General features: G+C 38.3%; 1 protein-coding gene across 1 annotated transcript in view; it reads left to right on the top strand.

The window, feature by feature from the left end:
• The first annotated feature begins 500 nt into the window (after positions 1–500).
• Positions 501–21,215, top strand: part of Rap1gds1 (Rap1 GTPase-GDP dissociation stimulator 1) — a 102,257-nt gene continuing 81,542 nt past the window's right edge. Inside the window, exons 1-2 of the mRNA XM_055628087.1 lie at positions 501–627; positions 4,240–4,347. Of these exons, the coding sequence (XP_055484062.1) occupies positions 501–627; positions 4,240–4,347 (235 nt within the window). The remainder of the gene's footprint in view (positions 628–4,239; positions 4,348–21,215) is intronic.

Raw genomic sequence — 21,215 nt, 5'->3', positions numbered from 1 at the left:
AACTCCAGTACCAAGAGATCTGACTCCCTGTTCTGGCCTCCAGGGGCACTCCACTCCAAAAATGCATGCATGAGCACACATACATAATTAAAAGTAAAAATAAATCTTGAAAAGCCCCAACCCCCAAATTGTTAAAGTTGGTTTTGTTGCTCTGTTCTGGTTTTAAAATATAAGATGACATATTAACATTTCTGGTATTAATACATAGCCAGTACGTGCGGGCATCATTTATCTTTCCTCTCCTGTTGGTACAGCATAACTTTCAAGTATGTCAGACAGAGTCGGTAACCAGATAACCGTATGGAGATAGTGCGTACTTCCTTTATGCTAACTGACAGGCGTGGTGCAGTAACCACAGCAGACAGGGTGCCAGGACAGTGTTCTGGCGCATATACTAACAGCTTAGAAAATGGAACCTGTGAGGCTGGCAGTGTTTATAAAGAAGGGCCCTGGAGGGAGAAGACTGGTGAATGGGCAGGGATGGCCTCTGCGGTGTTGACATGGAACTTGGTGAGAGGGCTGTCAAGCGTGGCACTGAAGATATGATGAAGGGAAGCCACCAAAAGGACATAGATGTCAACAAGAAGTGTCTGTGGACTTGGGCAGAGAGCAACCTTTACAAAGCAGGTTTGGAGAACAAATGTAGGGGGAAGGCTGTGTATTTGGTTCTGGATCACCTAGTTTGTTCTGAAATAAAGTGTATAGTGGAATGGATTGACGGCATGAACGCTAACATACGTAGTCACGATTAGTTAAATCAGCAAATTAGTGTCTATTGAGTGACTCTTACAGCCTACTTTATTGCTTTGTTTTGTAATTTTGAGCTATTTCTTTAAAACCATTTTTACTGGGTAGGCACAGTAGTGCATACCTTTAATCCTAGTACTTGGAGACAGAGGCAAGAGGATCTTTTTGTTTTGTTTTGTTTTACTAAAAGGCCAGCATGAGCTACATAGCAAGGTCAAGTGTTGTAAATTAAAAAAAAAAAAGAAAAAAGAAATGTGTTAGGCTATATAATGTTTATTATTATTAGCCCTAAGATTATCATGGTGGTATTATTTAACCTGCTATCACAAATAATAAGACACAGACACGTGTTAGATTGATAATTGCCTAATTTTCCTTGGCCTGGGCAGATATTTTACTTACACTGTGTCAGTAACCTTACCATCCATCTCCCAGCCCCCATCTAATGCCATCTGCCTTAATCATCATTATCTAGTCCACTGTTCATCCATAATCCCTAGGTACTTGCTTGTATTCTTCATCTAGATCTTTTCATGCCATTATTGGAGTCCTTCCTCTTGGCCCATGAGTATTTTTCTCCACACTAACCCATCCTGCAGTCCTTTCTCCTCTCTTCCTGTCCATCTGTGTGCCTTGATTCTCCTGTCCTCCAAAGCACGGGAACCTTAGCTATGCCTACCGGATTCTGCCCTGCACGATTTAGGCTGTTTAATCAACCAGTCAGATACATCTTAGGCAGGTTTACAAAACAAAGATAGATGTACCCAGATCTTGAAGGCCAGTAACAGGCATCAGACCAAGCTCCACTAGTCAAGGCTATCTAGGGCTACATAGTGAGACTCAAAACAAAAGAAAACAAGAGCCCTGTTTTGACTCAGTTTACAGATGTTATATTTAGAGACTTTTTGTTTTTGTTTGTTTGGTTTTGGTTTTGGTTTTGGTTTTGGTTTTTCAAGACAGGGTTTCTGTTTGTAGCCTTGGCTATCTTGGACTCGCTTTGTAGACCAGGCTGGCCTCGAAATCACAGCAAATCGCCTGCCTCTGCTTTCCTGAGTGCTGGGATTACAGGTAGATGGCTTAGAGACTTACTTATTTTTATAAAGTCTAGTACAATCTAATATAACAATCTTTAATAAGTATTGAGAGAGCATAGGACATACAGGTTAACTAGTATTTATGAATTAAAAGAGACTGCTAATGTTTTGGTGTACGCTGGTCTTTTGTCTGCGTGTACATCTGTGTACCGCATGCCTTCCCAGAGCCGTTGGAGGCCAGAAGAGGGATTTAGATCCCTTGGACTAGAGTTACAGCCATTTGTGAGCAGCCCCTTTATTTTGTTTATTATTATTATTATTATTATTATTGTACATATGTGTGGGGTGGAGGGTGCGCAGCACTCTTGTGGAGGTCAGAGGGCAACTCTGTGGCATCTGTCCCCTCTTCCACCTTTGCTTGGGCCTGAGGGATTGAGCTCAGGTCGTCAGACTTGCATTGCAAGTGTTTAGCTGGCAGAGCTGTCTTGCTTGTGAAAGCAGCCTTTAAGGGCACATCTGAAAAGTTCTAGTGTGGGAACCTGGAACTGAGTGCAGGGCGCATTGCTGTGCTGAGACGAGGTGGCTGTGAGGAGGACTCCTGTACCTGAGCATGGCTGGAGGGACCTGCTGTCCTGTGCAGAACCTGTCCCCTTTTTAACTAGAAAGCACTGGCTGTATCTTTACTGTGTTTACTTTCTCAGCGAGGAGTAGTTCGTCACTTAAAGCAGAGAAAAAAAGAACTAGCTATATTTGTTGTTGTCATAATTAAAAATTGGGAAAGCCTAAATCACACTTGATACCTTGACAGCTTCCCAATATTTAATCTATGTGCTTTAAGGTAAGATTGCCTGTAGTGTAATAAATTTAATAATTTGAAATAGCTTAGTGAAGTATGTCAGCACTTGGAGATAAACATCACTCAGTGACTTTTGTTTTTAAGTGACTAATATAGAAATATAAACAGCTGGTGTACACGAAGGATTTAATGTGCAAAAGACAAACAGCTTTTAATGTAATAGTTGGAAGTGATCTAGGGTATTGTTTCCGATTTCACGTGGCAGCTGACTGTTGAAATACAACTTTACTGTCCTATCACAGCATATCTATCCACAGTTATTCTAGAGGGCCGTAAAGTACTAGCTTTCCAGCTGTGTGTGTGAGACATGGTTGTCTTTTTTCGGATTGTTCAGTCAAAACAACACATTATAAAAGACTGAATAGGGAGACAAGATGACTCTGCCACCGTCTGCTGAGCCACACACTGAGCCTATAAAGACAAGGCCTCGCTTGTAGTTTTGTTTTCTATACTACTAACTTTTCAACTAAAATACATGTTTTGGGGACTGGAGAGATGGCTCAGCAGATGAGAGCACTGGCTGCTCTCCCGGAGAACTGGGGTTTAATTCTAAGCACCCGCATGACAGCTCGAAACTGTCTGTGGCTCCAGTTTCAGGGGATCTGACACCCTCACCCAGACCTGCATGCAGTCAAAACACCAATGTATATAAAATAAAAATGAAATTTATAAAAGACAAAAAAATATGTTTAGATTACTTAAAAATAAAACCTGTAAGGTCTTAGTTTTTATTTTTGCATTTTAAATGAAAAATACTGTAAACAAAAGTTCTTTGGTAAATCCTAATAAAATATAAAATTCTGAGATTCTATGGTCTAGGACAGTCAACTTAGAATTCAGGAGCAGGGCATGACATTGTGACCCAGAATGTTTGCTTTTAAAAACAATGCTCCACTTTTCAAATGGTAGTGTTAAAATGGGCTTTGTGTCACTTTTAACATTATTTGAAATCGTTGGAACTTTTCTAAACCTTTATTTTCATTTTCTGTCTTTGCAAGAGTACAGAGCTGATGAAATACTGGTGCTTGCCACTGAACCTGACAACCTGAGTTCAGTCCTGAAGAGACCCATAGGGTATAAGGAGAAAACTTAAACCCTCCAAGGGCCCCCAGGTGCCCTTGGAGCCCCCCCCCCACAGTGTCTCTTTCTGTCTCTCTCTCCTTCTCCCCCTAAATAAATAAATAAATAAATAAACAAACAAACAAATAAATAAGTAAGTATGGAATAAAAGACTAGAATAAAAATGTGAATTCAAATAGAATTTGCAAAACTGCTTTTATGACTGATTTTTCTCAGGTGTGTCTGGTTTCTTCATTAAGGAATAAGAAAAAGGCATTGGGAAAGAGTCATTGATAATCTGTTATAATCGTGATGTCTTAATTATATATGAAGTTACTAGTTCATATTTGAGTTAAATAGACAATATTAGTTTAAGAATTTTCAGTGGCTCATCCCATGCCGAGTCCAGGGCCGTTTGGAATATACGTGGAGGCTAACTCCATCCAGTGGGAACTTTTGTATACTAATAGCCACTGTTTCCCTTCCACCGTGTAATGGTTAGAATATTGAGGGTTCTGATGGTCTTTCTCTTTTTGCAAACAGATAATCTCAGCGACACTTTAAAGAAACTGAAGATAACTGCTGCTGACAGGGCAGAGGGCAGTTTGGAAGGATGCTTGGATTGTCTGCTTCAAGCCTTGGCTCAAAACAGTAAGTTTCCTTGTTTATTCAAATTCCAGACAAAAGAAAGAAAGGATTAAATCAGCATTGTTTAGAAATTGGTATATAGTCAGGCATATAATTTGTATTCACATATTTTAAATTCTTTTGAATCTTACTCTTGAAGGCTGAAATTGTTTCCACTTGTCTGTCCGCCTACCTACCCACCACCGGACAGTACTCTAAACCAAACTGGTAGGCAAAAAAAAGAGAAATTGATTGGTGGTGATGACATTTATACCAGCCCCTGAGAACAGCCATTATGGCTTTTTCCTTTTAACACCTATATTTGTGCTTTTTTAACAAAACAAAAAACAAAAGCCTAAGCTGTTTATATGTAGGGAGGAGACAGGAGACACTAAAGGCGCTTAAAATCCTTCATATTGTTTTTTTCTTAGCCCATCTTTTTTAGCTTTAAAAGAGTTTTATTTTAAAATCATATGTATGCATCGATTAAATTGGAAAGAACCATCAGCTGTCATAACAAATATTTCTCAAAACCTAGGGCCATGCTTAATTCCAAAGAGAGAAATTACGTAATTCTGCATTGATTATCACAGTGTATTATTGCATTTGATATAACATATGTCTGTTCACTAATTTCTGTTATGGTAAGTGGATATGTATAAAATGATCTTCAGTTGTTTTCGTAATCCTACTTAGTTGTACTCTGTTTATATTTGATTATACTATTCTCATGGACTGATTATATAACTGTCCAAGAGTTCAGGGGAGAATATATTGTTATGGTTTCAATTCAAGCACTTAGGTGGAGGTTTCTTTACTTTAGCTTTTAACTAAACTGCCCAGGAAAAATATCAAATCATCGATTACAGTACTCTTTATTGAAAAGAGCACATTTTGAAGCTAGCATGCATTTACTTTTCTTGTCACTGTGACAAGAGCAGCTTTGAGGAAGAAAGCTTTGTCTTGGCTCACGATTTCAGTCCATCATGACAAGTCCTGGCAGGGCAGAGCTGTTCAGCTACTAGCAACTAGGAGGGAAGGCACTGAGGACCTTTAAAGGAAAAAAGTCCTTAATAACTGACCTCCTTTTTGACTCCAGAAATTCCCACCATCTCTCCAAATAGCATTGCCAGCCAGTGGCCAGGCCGGCAGCCTCCACACATGAGTTAGTGGGGGCATTTCAGATTCGTGCTATAACATAGACTTTAAAATTGAGTTTCAGTAACCTTTCCTTTCAAGATTGTAACTCTCATCTATTTAATACAGAGATTACAGATGACAAAAAATTCAGAACATTTGGGTAATGCTCAAGATGATAAAGGGAAAAAAACAACAACAAGAAAATGTCTCCTGATGCTGCCCTTCTCAGTAGGAGAATTGCTATTTATGCTTAGTGAAAGTAAATAAAACTTCAGTTGAACTTGCTATTTGTTTTTCAGTATCCTGCCAGGTAATGACTTACGAGGTTCACAGATGTAAAAGATTCCCATAGCCATAGGAAGGCTTTTTGAATAGCACTGGTGTAGAAACTGGAAAGAACATGGTGACCTGATTTTACAAGTGCCTATGTAGGCAGCTTTACATAACATATTTCTCTTAAGTAAACTGAGGATCAGCCTAATTTTTTTTTTTAAAGAGTTGTGCTGTTTAAACTTCCTCTTTTTTCATTGTCAATTTTTTTCCTCTGTGTTTATTTGGGGAATAAAATATTTTTTAAAGGAAACCATTAGCTTTAGAAACTGAAGGCTATAAAGATGGTTTCCTTGGCAACATGTGAAAAGTTCCGAGTCTTCCTCTGGAAAGCACTAAAGGCCAGAGTTGAGGAAGGAAGTAACAAAGGGGAGCAAAGGTTGAAGGCCTTTGTTAAAGGTTAAAGGGTCAAAAACATCACTGTGTATAATTGTTGGATTAAATTAAAAGCCTGCATGTAGGAATGTTGACTTATTTATTGAAATTGGTCTTATTATTGTGTAACACAGACTCTTAAGGTCAGATGCGCATAGGTGTTTAAGAAAACCAACAGAATAGAAAGTAAGGGCTCCTCAGGAAGATAAGGGAAATGTGTTTTGTTATCAGTGTAAGATAACGTTTATAAATATTCTCATTTCTGAGACTACAGAAAGAACTTGACACAGGAAGCAGTTCTTACCGATGTTCACTGTTTGACTTAAAAATTATGTCCGTCATTGAAAAGCATATTACCAAAGACAATTTAATTTTGAGGTATCTACACTGGGACTTTGGCATATTTGAATTAATTATAATTAATTTCCAATATAATTATAAATGATTACTATCTGAAGTTAGAATTTTAAAAATATTTTTAATTTTTTTTATTTTTTGAAGTTAAAATACAGTTACATCATTCCCCCTTTCCCGTTCCTTCCTCCAGCTGTTCCGTTTCCCCTTCTGCTCTCTCGAGTTCATTCCTAAATATACAGATAAAACCTGCTGTGTCTGTATAATGTTACTTGTTCTTCTAAGATTTGGGGGCTGGTCACTTGGTGTTGGTTAATAATTTGGGGACTCTACCCTAGGGGAGACTCTTTTCCTGTGTTCAGCATTCCTTAGTTGCCTGTAGTTCTTTGTCTAGGTTTAGGGCCCTGTGATATTTCTCTTTTTTGTGTTAGCATGTCTGTTGGTGTTGTCCTTGTTCAGGTCTTGTTTAGGCAGCCATATTGTTGGGATATCATGGATGTTTCTAGAAGACAAAAGTCTCACAGCAAACTCCTGCTTCTCTGGCTCTGAGAGGCTTTCTGCCCCCTCTTCCACTGTGTTCCCTGATCTTTAAGTTGTGTCCTAGACCAGTCATTTGGGGCTGGGCATCACACAGTCATCCGTTTCTGTATTTTCATTGGTTGTGGTTTTCTATTATGGTGTCCATGTATTGAAAAGAGAAGTTTCTTTTTGAAGGGGTGAAAATTACACTTACCTGTTGCCGGAGTAAGGTTAAATATTTAGAATGCATTTAGGAATTATGCTGGCTTAGAAGAGTGGTGGTTGTAGGTTCTCCCAGATTCATGACTTCCTCAGCCCCAGTTGATCAGGTTTCCAGTACAAGGCATGATTCCCCAATAGTTGAGAAGGCCTTAAGTCCAGTTACAGAGTATCACTCCTACCCCTTTAGGGTCACTGGGCTATGTTGGCATTGTCATAGGCATCATAGCTGGGTGGGACTGTTGGTTGCTTCCTGCCCCCTGGGAACATGTGTGCACTTTCTGGGACCATGAAGCTCATTCTCAGGGAAGAGGCTCTGAGGCCGGATAAGACTCAGATCCTCTGGGTTCTGTGTCTAAAGAGCATGGTGTCTTCAGGAGTAAGGACTCACCTTCAACTTCGGGGAAGCAGCAAGGACAACGCCCTGTAGTGCTGTGGGAGTCTCTTGTACTCTGCTGACAAACAGCTCATAAGGGGCTTCTTATGTGTGGTACTGGGGGTTTTGCTAGACAGTCTGTAGCTGTGGGAGCAGGGCATACGTGGTGTCGCCAGACCACATGGGAAAATTTCATTTCAATTTTATATACATATACATAGACTTATATATGTGTTATATAATTTTAGGTAAATTAAATAATGTTTCCTTATGACCTTCCAGACACCTTTACTGTTATTTTACCCTCTTAACTTAATGGTTGAGTCCAATTTGTGGTATTTATATACATATGGGTGTGGGGCTACCCTCTAGAGTATCTACTACCACACAGAAAATGACCCTCTTTTCCCTAGTAACCAGGAGTTTCCAGTAGCTTCTCAACGAGGAGTTGAAGCCCTTCTGGAATGTTGCTGGCTAGATCTTATGCAAGTAACCCACAGCTCTGTAAGCTCATGAGTACACCAGTCCTGTCATGTCCAGAAAATACTCTCATCTTGGCCATTCCCAACTTGTGACACTTAAAAATTTCTGCCCCCTCCTCCACAGTATTCCCTGAGCCAAGGTGTGAGGGAAAGTGCCACACAGGTCTCATTTGTCTCTGAGAATACCATAGTCACTTGATTTCTGTGCTTTGATCAGTTGTGAGTTTCTGCACAGAGAAACTGTTTTGATGAGGGCTATAAGTTTGATACTATGTCAGTTTAGCCAAATAATAGTAGGTTCACCCATGAGGCCTGTGAGCCAGTCTTGGGTTCTAGGCCATTATGTAATACAAGGTGTCTGTTTGCTCTTATGTAGCAGGCCTAAAATCTAACCCTGATACCTTTGGCCTTGTTCCTGCAGTGGCCTTCTCTTGTCAGGCCAGTCATTATTGTACCTCACAGGGTTTATATAGCTGGATAAGACTGCTGACTGGAAAGCTTTCTTGATACTGGCTATCTCATGGTACTGAATTTTTTTAAACCTTGAATATGGCTCTAATATAGATTTCTTTATTGCTCCCTCCTTTCATGGGTTTAATATCTATGTCAATTTTTAAAGGTAAGAATTAGAGGATTTGAATACTCACTATATTTTATAGACCACATTTTGCTTAGGCAAGTATTCTCTATAAATCTCAGATCTGAAGTAATAATAACATTCACTCATATAAACACTTTGATCTCACTTTTAAAATATTTTTAGTAAATATACGGAGGCCACCAGCCAAGAAATCAGCCTGTTTGTTCTGGTTTCATTTGATTCTGCTTATAGTTACATGACGTTTAGCAAATGCTCACTGAATTCTAGTATGGCTACACTAGTTCATTCTCGTTTGAGAATTTAAAACAATGAGTTGCCATGGCAACTAAACATTTTAGCATCTCGATCATCTTGTAAGAGGAGCTAATTTGTTTAAAGAGCCAAAAGTGGAAAAAAATAGTATTTAATTCATAGTTAAATCCTCTTTAATTTTTAAAATTTTAAAAGGGAAGAGGCTACAAGGATGTAAAGTGAATAAAATAAATAAATGAGAAAAAATAAAGATAAACATCAATAGTAAAAAAAAGTATTTAAAATGTTTATTTCATTTGAAAGCATGGGAACAGTACTTCTCTGCTGGGTTTGGGGCAGAGGACCATCTGTGACACAATCCCAGCATGATCTTAAACTCAATACTGAAATATTAAACTCAATACTGAAAAGTTAGGTTTTCTTCATCTGCTTCATTTTTTTTTTTTGGTGCGTGTATTTTTTTTTTAATAGCTTCTCAGTCACTTGCCTAATGATAAATAGCTCATAATAAAACACACAAAGTTGTTTATTTAATATATAATTTCACTTGACAACAAAGATTTGTCTTTGTGAGTAAACAATGTTTTGTTCTGTGCTGATAATCTCATTGACTTGGTAAATTCTCAGTTTATTTGTTAGCTCTTGTCCTTTAGCTCTTTCTACTGTTCTTTGGCTTCTACCCAGGCTGTAATTCTGAGCACGCTATTAATGTGCACAAGTCATACATGTAACTTCTCTAAGTGTAAGTCTGTTGTGTCTCATTTTGATGTATGGTGTGCCTTTAGTAGTAGCAAAACTGGCTTCTGTGTAAGGGACTGAAACACCAGATATCAAAAGCCTCTCTAAATCTACTGTCAATGTATGTAGACTTGCTGCTATTTGGAGAAATGAAAAAAAAAAAAAAAGTATTGTTTTACTTTCGCATGGCATTATCTAGAATTGGTTTTACTTTTTTTAACCCGTTATCAAGTGCAGAAATAGAAGCTATCTCCTGTAGAAGCTAAATTCAGTTGTTTACTTATATTTGTATCACATTTCTTAGTTGTTGTTTCCATGGTTCATAAATATTTATGACTAATGCTAGTGATAACCTACAGTTTTTGCCAAGAAACAGAGCATTTAAGAATATGTGGAAGAAGTCTAAAGAGATGTGTCTGCAAGGAAGAGCACTTGTTGCTCCTGCAATGGACACGGATTCAGTTCCCAGCATTCATATGGACCTCATAGCTACACAAAACTCCAGTTCCAGGTGATGCAGTACCTTCTTCTGCACTCTCTGGGCACCAGGCACACACATGGTGCACAGACATAAATGCTTGCAGAAAAGAAAGAAAGAACAAGAGAAGAAAGATAATATATAACATCCCAACCAAACTAAAGCTGCCAAGCAAAAAGACATTGGTAGTTCCTGATGAATTGAGTCTTAAGACTGCCACAGAATATGAGTCATTACAACTCCACGCAGCTCAGTTAGGAGCTAAGATAAACAGCCTCGTCCTATCTGTGGCTTCATCAGATTTGAGATTATTAGGGGAAAAGTAAACATCAAGTTAACAACACTGCTCTAGAGAGATCATTGCCAGGACTGCATAGCCTACATAGGAAAAGAACAGGAAAGCAGGTGCCCACGGGTGAGAGCACCATTACATTTTTCTCCAAGAAGGAAACTCCAAACTGGAGTTTGGAGTTTTTAGATTTTTAGATTTTTCTCTTAGGCTAGACAGGAGTACTAACTATTTGAAATTACATAGGAAGCCAAGCATAGTGGTGCTTTCCTTGTGGTTCCAATTAGAGGCTGGAGGCAGGGGAGCTGGAAGACCAGCCCGAAAGCATACGAGTTCCTGTGACACCCTTCCCTCCCAAAAAAAGGGTTTATATGATCCCATGTCCCAACCAAGAGGACTGTTTTAGAAGGAGTTACTTCTCTTGGCTACTTGGTGAAAAACAGGAAGCAAGATTCGAAGTTAAGTGTCTATAGAAATAATAATAGCACAAAATGAGGAGATTTACTGTATTAATTATTTTTGTGTTACCTTGACCACAACACCTGAGTTTTGAATCAGGTTACAGAAGGTTCAATGCATCATAATGACAAATACAGTGAAGTAAAGCAGTTTTCACCATGAAAATCCAATAAGCAAGGCGGGGCCAGGGTGTGGAGTGTGGGGAGGAAGCACCTTGGCTGGCCTCTTCTTTTCCTCCATGTTTGTTCCATCTGACTCCCACTTAGCCCATGGGGAGAGGATACCTGATTCAGAATGTGTCTGGATTACCTCTTGAAACACCCTCTCAGACACAGAGGGGGTGTTCACCCAGCCTCCCCGATCTTTGCAGATTCAGTCAAGTTGTCAGTGAAGATTAACTGTCTCGTACACTAAGTACTGTGTTTGGATTTAGTTAGACATGAGAGGTTTTGAAGTAAAATCTTAAGTATTCATCTAAAATCTTTGTCCTTACCAGTATAAATTTGTATTAAATTACCAATCAAATAAAGATTTCAGATGAGGTATATAAGGACTAAAGCAGGGGACAAACCAAAAAACAAATGTTTTAGCTACTGAAAACTTCCTTTTTCCAATAAAGACAATTTTTGAAGCAAAAACAAACAACCCACTGTAACTTGTATTAATATCATTAAGTACATTTTGGAAATGTGAAAAGAAAAAAACTGAGTCAGAAACTTTAGAACCTAAGTGTGTAAGCACCAGGAAGATTCAAAGTTAGGATTAAGCAGAAGAAATGAAGGACATGACAAGCACTTTAACAGTAAATTAAAAGGGGGCCATAAATACGGGAAAGTTTGAAAATAGATTAAAGGATGAAAGGAATGAATCAGAGATGAGATGATTAGTATCAAAGAGTGGTCTGCATCATATCTATAAAGATATGTGTAATTAGAGCCCTAAAGACAAAACAGTGAAAGAAAACAATATGTAAAATGATAAACTTCCTACAAATAAAGGAAGACTGGACTCTATTAAAAGGACTCATCAGGTACTTACAAAAATTGACCTATAGTGTCATAGTGACCCATAGTGAAACTCTTCATACTTATTTTATTTAATATCGATCATTCTAGCACTGAGTTGCTTTTCCTAAAGACTATGTAGCTTCAAGTATTCCACGCTGTATATTTGATGGAAGTTAACTGACATCTTTTGTCATGTGTAGGAGTTTTCATTATTAGCAGATCTGTTGCTGTTAGTTAAGGCAGACGAATATGAAAGTTGTAGAAGTAAAGAATTCATAACCTTCAGAGTGCACACCATGTGCATTAGCATCATGAAGTTTTGCAGCATCCCTCCTGGCATATGAGTACCCATGTGGTATGTGCTACTGGCCTGGCTGTCCCTTAGCGGCTGTATGAGTTTTCAGAACCGTGTATCAGGCTGTCGGCTTGTCGGCAGGGCTGATGCTGGCAGTGTCCTATGACTTGTGCTCTATGACAACTTGTATTGCTTAATAGTGACCCCCAACTCAAAAGTAATGTTTGCCATCAGATTACGCTAAAGAGAGCCCACAGTGTACCTCCTTTAGGTGGAAAAGGAAGGCTTCTCACTAAATGAGGAAAGAAAAAAAAAATTGTATACTGTTGTTGCAGAGGTCTGTGGTAAAAATACACCTTTTTTATTCATAAAACTGGAGAAGGAAAAGCTTACACTAGTTGTGCTGTTGTACCTCAAACTAAGCTAGAGAACAGTATGTGATAAAAAATAGATATGACATTAAGTTTGTGGGTAGAAGCATGAACAGAAACTATGTTCTAATGGATGATAGTATATCATACCAGACAGCGTTAAACCTCACTTCATCTTGCTATGTAGGTAATGTATCATCCTTCGTCATCACAAGAAAAAAAAAATGAGTAGAGGAACAGCAAGATACTGTGAAACAAGAGCACATTCATATATCTTTTGATTTAATTATTCTGTGTTATTTTTGTTATTGTTACTCTCTCATTTATAAGCTAAACTCCACCTTAGGTGTGTTTAGGGGAAAATAGTATGTATTATATATTAATTACATACATTTTAATGTAAATGCATTTACTGTTATCAGAATGGCTGTTGTGATATTTCACAGCTTGTGTTAGGATGGCCTTTATATTAGTAATGGCTCTAATGTGCAGAAGTCATGATGCTGGTTAGCCATTTACATATTCCAACGAAAAGTCAGGTCTGTGCATGTGTGTGGGGGGAGGCATAGCGTCATACTATCTACAATCTCAGACATCCTAGAGGTCGTAGAACTTACACTTGCTCATGAGGAGAGATTCCTGTAAGTAACAACTCAGTGTATCAGTTTGTTCTGTTCTAAGAGAATATGATAGATTGGTTAATTAATAAACAGCAGATAGTTATTTTCTCACTCAGAAAGATCAGAGAAACCCAATTCTCTCTAAGGGCGTTTGCCTAGGAGTTAACCATTGTTAAGTGATTTTAAGAATGTTAATGTCTGACTTGGAGAGATGTCAAAGGGTTAAGTGAACAAGCCGCTCTTAGGGAAGACCTGATTAGGTAGGTTCTCAGCACCCACATCAAGCAACTTAAAACTGCCTGTAATTCCAAGTCCAGAAGATCTGATACCCTCTTCTGGACTCTGCAGGTATACATACATACAGGCATATATAAAATAAAATAAATAACTAAATTTAAAATGTTAAAGTCATTGTGGTGATTTAAATGAGAATGGCTTTCATCATCTCATATGGTACAGCCATATGTTTCCCTTGGAAACAGAGTCATGAAGCCAACCAAGCTGAGTGGATTGCTAAATCACTGTCCTTCATTCTCTAACTTTTGTGTTTGGGCCTCAGCGTGTTGCATTCTTGGGGACTTTCTGCATTATGATTCATTTTATGTCTTTTCCAGAGAAAATTATGTCTGAGTCTTTTTAGGAAAATCTTAAAATTAACTTTATCTGGCTAATGTTAATATTAACTTAACTATTTGGAAGTCTTCCTTATGCCCGGGAGATCATTAAGCACAGATAAGCACAAAGATAGAGGCCAGTACTCCAGGAGTCTTCTAGGGTTACCTTCCCCTGAGCTAACTCAAACAGTGTAATTGGTGCAGGGTAAACAGAGACAATTGACAAATTCTGAGTGGCCAGAAGAATAGTTTACAGATTCAAGGTCTCTTTTTATTATAGGTTTAGAGCTGTCTGAAATTGTAGCTTAAAGGTACAAGGTAGACCCCTGGAGAAATAGAAGTTAGTAGATAAGATCAATTGCCTAACATAAACTTTTCCTACTTTATAGCATAGATGATGAAGCATATAGTAAAAGAAGGTAGGTATTAGTACCTGCTATTCATAAAAAACACTAGTTCAGGTATTCTCTATTTGTCTAGAGTACCTTAAAACCACCTGCTCAGATCGCAGAGAGATTACAGCTATGAGCCACTGCAGCTGGTTCTTTATGATTTAATAGCTTCTCCAGAGCAGTACTGTCATGAGACAGATTGTTTCAAAACACAAAAATTTGCATAAAACATGATGCTTTAGTTGGTTTTTCTTTTTAGTTACCATGAAGGGGGACAGCTGGAACAGGCTGCTATAAACCAATGGCATTTATTTTGGCTCACAGTATAGGGGTCTAAAGTCAAGGTGCTTCATCTGGTGATGTCTTCTATTGACAAAATCATGAGGTGGGGCAGAGTATCACATGGCAACAGGTAAGGAATATGAGTGCATTTGTGTGTCTTCATTGGTTATTTCTGGGCTGGCTAGTTTTGTGTCAACTTGACACAAACTGGAGTCATTTTGGAAGACATAATCTGAATTCAGAAAATGCCCCCACCAGATTGGCCCATGAGCAAGTTTGTAGTCTGTTTTCTTGATTGTTGATTTATGTGAGAGGGGCCAACTTACTGCGGGCAGTGCCACCCCTGGGCTGTTAGACCTAGATGCTAGCATACCGCAGGCTGAACAGGCCATGGGAGCAGAGCCAGTGAGTCGCCCTCCTCTGTGGCTCTTCTTCAGTTCCTGCCTCTGTGAGTCTCTGCGCTGACTTCCTTTGATGCTGCACTGATATGGAACAGTTTTTCTTCTCAAGCTGCTTTTGCTCGTGGTGTTTTAATCAGAGCAACAGAAAAATTAACTAAGACAAATCTCTCAAAGTACCAGCAGTTTCTCTTCTACTCTTCAGAATTAGATTTCCTTTGGAATTTTCAATAAGAATTCCACAAAGTGATATTCTTGCTTTTTTTTCCCCATAAATCTGAAGTGTCTGGAACTTCAGCTTAGTTATATACAGGGAGATGGCCAGTGCTGTATTTTAGCTTCTAATATTAATAGCAGTCTTTATTAATGCTTTTGCATTAAATGTAACCTTGGTTTTATATAAAACTCCCCTTTCATTGAAAAAGTCACTTTGAGTAGACAGTGGTTTAATAGAAAAAGTGAACTGTTTTAAACACTAAGTCCTTCCTAGCCAAATCAGTTACTATTAAAATACTAAAACTCTACTGTGTTTATTATTTTAAACTCACTGTTGTTGGGTAGGACTAACAATAGGGAAGAAAGTAGAACATTTATGCTAAATGTACCGTGAGCTTCAGGTGGTTTGTATGTTCTTTATTCAGAAACAAATGCTGACCTAGATTAGTACAAAATAATTAACATTGATAAGAATAGAGGAAAAAAATTTTTTAAGTGGCCTGGTAAACATAGGAGATTTCCCCAAATAGTAAAATGCGCTACCGAAGTCTTGAAAAGTACATTAAGTAAAAGATTAATTTTAGTACAGAAAATTTGTTAAAAGGCTAGTGAGGTGACTCAGCAGGTAGGGTACTTGTTGCCAAGCCTCGTGACTGGAGTTTTATCCCCAGGTCTGCATGGTGGAAGGAGAGATTCAGCTCCAACAGGTTGTCTTCCACACTCATGCTTGAGTATGCACACACAGAAATCATATAAAATTCTCCAGCATTTAAATACTCAGGTTAACAATATTTTCATGAGTGTAGTCATGCATGAGGCTTTAAAATACACCTCTGACTATGAACTAAGTTAGTTTTCATGGATTATAATTTTCTATGCTCTTGAAGATGTCATTTTGCCTAGCTTTTCATAATGAATTTGTAATGTCGTGTGAGTTTTTCGTATTTTGAGATTTAGTAAATGTGAATAGGAATCATAGATTAATACAGAATTATTTAAAGGTTATAACATTTGCAGTTAAAAGGACTTTCATCCAGCTAGAAAAATTGGTGATTAAAATAAATTATTCCCCTTTGGAAAAAGTTGGTCTTAGCCTTAATTAACACAAAGCTCTAGATTTTCATTAAATAAGACTGAAGGAAATATCTTATCATAATCATATGTTTCATGCTAAGTTGATACAAGCAAAGTCACTTTATTTTCCTTGTTCCTTATTTATTACGGTTTTAATTTTCTTGAGTTATAGATGTTGTTGAAATGGGAACATTGAAGCTAGGGTAAACATGAGCTTTGGAGTTGGGAATGCTAACTGCTATCCCAGCAGTCAGGAATCAGGCAGGGAAACTGAGTTGGAAGCAAGACTAGAGTATATGCCCAGACCCTTTCTCAAAAGAAAAGGAGTTAGCTCTTTCCCTAAAATAGTCAAAAGAACGGAAAGATAGCCATGAAATGGGAAATATCCAGAATGAAGATTTGCAGGACTCTGATAGATGCCCGAGTCAGATACATTCCTTTTTACCTGAACATAAGATAGGATTTTGGGGGGGAGGGGGCATCATAAAAGAAGATCTGATGAAACTGCTAAGGCCAAAAGTATTATTATTCCTTACTCTTTTTTCCTCCTTTGTTTTGAGATAGGATCCAGGTATCCAGGGTTAGCCTTGGACTTGCAGTGTAGCAAAGACTGACTTTTAACTTCTGATCCTACTGTTTCTTCCTGCCCTGTGCCTGATCACAGGCCTCAGTGTCATGCTTAGCTGATAAGGTAATGGGATTGAGTCCGGCCTTGCGCATGCTAAGCAAGCACTATACCAACTAATCTTCATCCTTAGACGTGTGTGACTTATTCTTGACTCTGTGGATGTGGTCATTTTACCTTATCATAAATCAGCCGTAATTGAAGACATGTAAGTAGCTAGTTTCTCTTTTATTGAAAATCGATTATTTTTTTCAGTAATCAGGATATAATATCCTGATTAAGGTTTCCCTTTCCTATACTTCTCCAAGCTCCTCCCACCTCTCCTCTCACCTGGATTCACTCCTTTGTCTCATTAAAAATCAAACCGATGTCTGTGGGATAATACTAAAATATAGTAAAACAAAACTAGCATATCAGACTTGGAGAAAACAAACAAACAGAAGGAAGTGAGCCCAAGAGAAAACACTAGAAACACAGACCCATTCATTCACGCACTCGGGCATTCCAAAAAACACTAAACTGGAAGCTATTATACAACAAATAATAAGATTAAAAAAAGAGAGAGAGCCCTGACATGACATTATGAAACAAGGAACTTCCAAAGATAGCATTGAATATCTCATATTTTTAGTAATCTAAGGGTCAAGTGCAAATCTCTAGGCAAGTATTTGTGTGTTGGGCCTTTTAATATGAAGATCTTAGTTAGATTTATTTTTGAAGCAGAATAGTATTTAATCTTATTCATTGCCACTTGAAAAGCAATGTGTAATTCTCTTGAGATCTAAGAAAGGTAACTTACTCAGATAGAGTGAAAGTCTGTTTCCCTTTTCTTATTGCAGTTATTATGGGCTGTCAGGGCAGCGGCAGAGACTACTGTGCAGAATGTCATGGTCCTGCACATCAATTATTCATGGCTGGAATAAAAAGCAGCCCGAGTGCTGAATGTAGGTGAACCCATCATAATATCTGGAAACTATTCAGATACTGATGAATTCATCTTGTGTCCAGTTTTAAATAGATATTTTAAAATTAGATTTACAACATTTTTGTATAGTCCTTTTGTGCTTTCATGAAGGAAGTATATAAATACATAGCCCTCCCCCCACTTCTAAGTCTCACAACACAGTTTTTAATGCAGCTAAATAAATGTTGTTTCAGTAGGAGGCTAGAAGCTGATTATTTGGTAATGGAAACTGATAGGTAAGTGTAAAATTATAATTTGTCATTAGAGGTGCTATAATTGCAGTATGTTTAATATCTGATGGGGGTACACCTATTAGCTGCTGTTAAAGTAAAAACGACTCAGGTCAAAAGGGAATAATCATAAAAAGAATGGAAGGTAATTGGAAATAATCTGACTTTTTTTTTTTTTTTCTGACACAGTCTTTCTGTCTGTAGCCTTAGGTATCTTGGACTCCCTTTGTAAACCAGGCTGGCCTCAAACGCATAAAGATCCACCTGCCTCTGCCTCCCTGAGCACTGGGATTAAAGGTGTGTGCCACCACACCTGGCTAAATAATCTGACTTTTATAGTTAGTTCAATTTATTAAGACATTCAACTCTTGGCTCAGTGCAGTGATGCATGCCTGTAATTCCAGCACTAAAGGAGGAAGAGGCAGGCAGATTTCTGAGAGTTTGAGGCCAGCCTGATCTACAAAGTGAGTCCAGAATAGCCAAGGCTACACAGAGACCCCTCTCAAAAAAAAAAAAAAAAAAAGATTAACTTTTCAGCTTTCTTCCTCTTTTTATCATATTATGTAACATTAGATATAGTTACTTTATGTGACACAGAATGAACTAATTTTTACTGTTTTCTTATATTCTAAATGACTCAATATACATGCTAATGCTTTTGATTCATGGAGCACGGTTTTTTTTTTTTAACAGTATTTTATTTTTTCCCTTGTATTAACCATAGATTCTATTCTCATAAAATATAGTCTGAAAAAAAAGAAAAAAAATGTAATTAAAATAAACTAAATATTTATTTAAAAAAAAGAATATAGTCTGATCATAATTTCTCCTCTACTTCTTCTAGTTCCTCCCTACCTCCTCTCCCATCCGGATCTACTCCCCTTCTGACTCTTAGAAAAGAATGGGCTTCTGAAAGATAGCAACAAACAGAACAAAATAAAATGTAAGATAAAAACCATCAAATCCAAGTTGGATGAAACAAGACAACAGAAAACGAAAAGAGCCCCAAGAGAAGGCACAAGAGTCTGAGACCCACTCGTTTACACACTCAGGAGCCCCGTAACAGGGCTGCCTGAAAGCTGTAGTGTGCATGCAGAGTTCCTGGTGTAGACCTGTGGTGGCTGTGATTGCCGCTTAAGTCTCTGAGCTCATACAACCTTTGCTCAGTTGTTTTAGAGGGCTTTGTTCTCCTGCTGGTGGACTGCTTTCTTAATAATGTGGTTCAAGACCTTTGCTTTAGAGTCCAGTAAACATAAGTCACATATGGTCATTGGGCATTTTAAAGGACAGCTAACTAAATTAGAAGTTAGCTCTCATTTCAAGTACTTAGTTATTAGTTGCTGAATTTTGTTTTGATTTTTATAATGAGGCGAATAACATAAGTATCTATTAAACTTACTTGCCTGCTTGAAAAATTAAAGTTACATATGTGGCTTAACATATTTTCGTTGGGGAGTGGTGGTTTACGTGAGCATGTCTCATAGGCTTGGATATTTGAACCGTTGGTGGTGCTGTTTGGAGAGGTGGTAGGGTCTTCCATCACTAGGGTGGTTGCAGAGTTGCTGGTGAGGAAGAACATCACTAGGGGCAGGGTTGTTGCCCCATTTTCAGGTCATATACTATACTTCATGCTTGTGATCGAAGATGTGATCTGTTAATTTCTTGCTTCCTCCACCATGTCTGCCTCTTGCTGCCATGCCTCATCTTCATATCCCTTTGGAAGCCTAAGCCCAAATGAACTTTATTCCATAAGTTGCCTTTGACTGTGGTATTTTTGTCATAGCAATAGAAAAGTAACCACTACTGAGATCAGTGTCATGGACTGGTAGGTGCTGCTTCAACCTTTTCCCACATGTAATTATTTGGAGATCCTGTTATATGACACCAGGACCTCTGGCTGCAAAGAGTCTTGTTTCTCAGTTTGGGGCCTAGAATTTGCATTTCTATTAAGTGTTGGGAGGGTGCTGATATGATAATCTGTGGATCACACACAGTCACAGGATTAAAATGTAGACAGTTCTCTTTCTGTTGGTAGAAAAGGAGGCTGCCTCAGATGAGTCAAAGGAAACGCTGAATGTTCTCACAATCTGTTATCGATGAATAAGATACTGACATACTAGTTAGAGGCGGATAAAGGTGAGTACTGAAACAGGCTTTTGAAGAAAAAAGTGTGAAATTTCATCAAAAACCATAAAAAATTTTGGCGAGTATTTATTTGTTAACTACTGTTTCATAAAAATGAAAATATAAAAGCAAATTCTTAAACTACGGGAAAGACTTAAGTCGTTTTGAATACATGAGAATTTAGTAACATATCTAAAGAAGAAAATCGTAGGAAAAACATGCCTATGAGGCTCCAATTGCATAGCAAGATCGTTTATGTAAAACATTTTTTTTTTTTTTTGCATAGTTTCCCTCATTTGTATTAACAAGCAAACCAGTAAGAAGCCAGGGGTAGCATGTACTTGCGATCCTGGCCCTGGGGAGGTGGAGCATGGCCAGTACCTCCTGGGCCTTGCTGGCTAGCCAGTCTAGCCTATTTAGCTAGCTCCAGGGCAGAAAGAGACCCTTCTTCAAACAAACAAATGTAAACCTTTGGCTAGCATTCAGTGAATGACACCAGAGATTCTTCTGTAGTTTCGTGTATAAGAACTCCCAAAGTGAAGAACAATGAAATTAGAATGGAGAGAAAAGTAAAGGAGTTAGAAATCACAGTGACCGGAGGAAGAATGCATGGCCAGAAATAACAAAAAGAAGAAAGCGCTTAGGAGACACAGGGTTTTCCTAAATTTGGGAAATGGGATCATGGATGTAACCATGGCAGAGTGCTTGGCCCACTGGGAAAGCACTGGGATTAGTTCGAAGCACCACACAAAGAAAACAGTCTGTTAGGTCTGGGAATCTCCAAAGGAAGACCTCAGACTCAAGTAGTATGCAAAAGCAAGGAGTGTTTATTCTGCAGAAATTTCCAGCATGCCGGGGCCACCATTCCATAGAATGACAACCCTGAAGTGAACATGAAGGCTCAATCTAAAGACAGGGGATTTCCCAGTGTGGTTAAGTAACCTTTATGTTGATTGGTTGGGATTGATCTAGGGGATCCAGAGGGACTCATGATTGGTTCTGCAGTTGGGGGACTTCATGGAGTGTCAAGGTAACAAAGTGTGCCCAGGTAAGAAAGAGTGCCCAGGT

This window comes from Psammomys obesus, unplaced genomic scaffold (genome assembly GCF_907164565.1).
Source record: "Psammomys obesus unplaced genomic scaffold, mPsaObe1.curated_primary_1811, whole genome shotgun sequence".
NCBI lineage: Eukaryota > Metazoa > Chordata > Mammalia > Rodentia > Muridae > Psammomys > Psammomys obesus.
The sequence above is the reverse complement of the archived record's forward strand: the minus strand, read 5'-3'. Positions and strand labels throughout refer to the sequence as shown.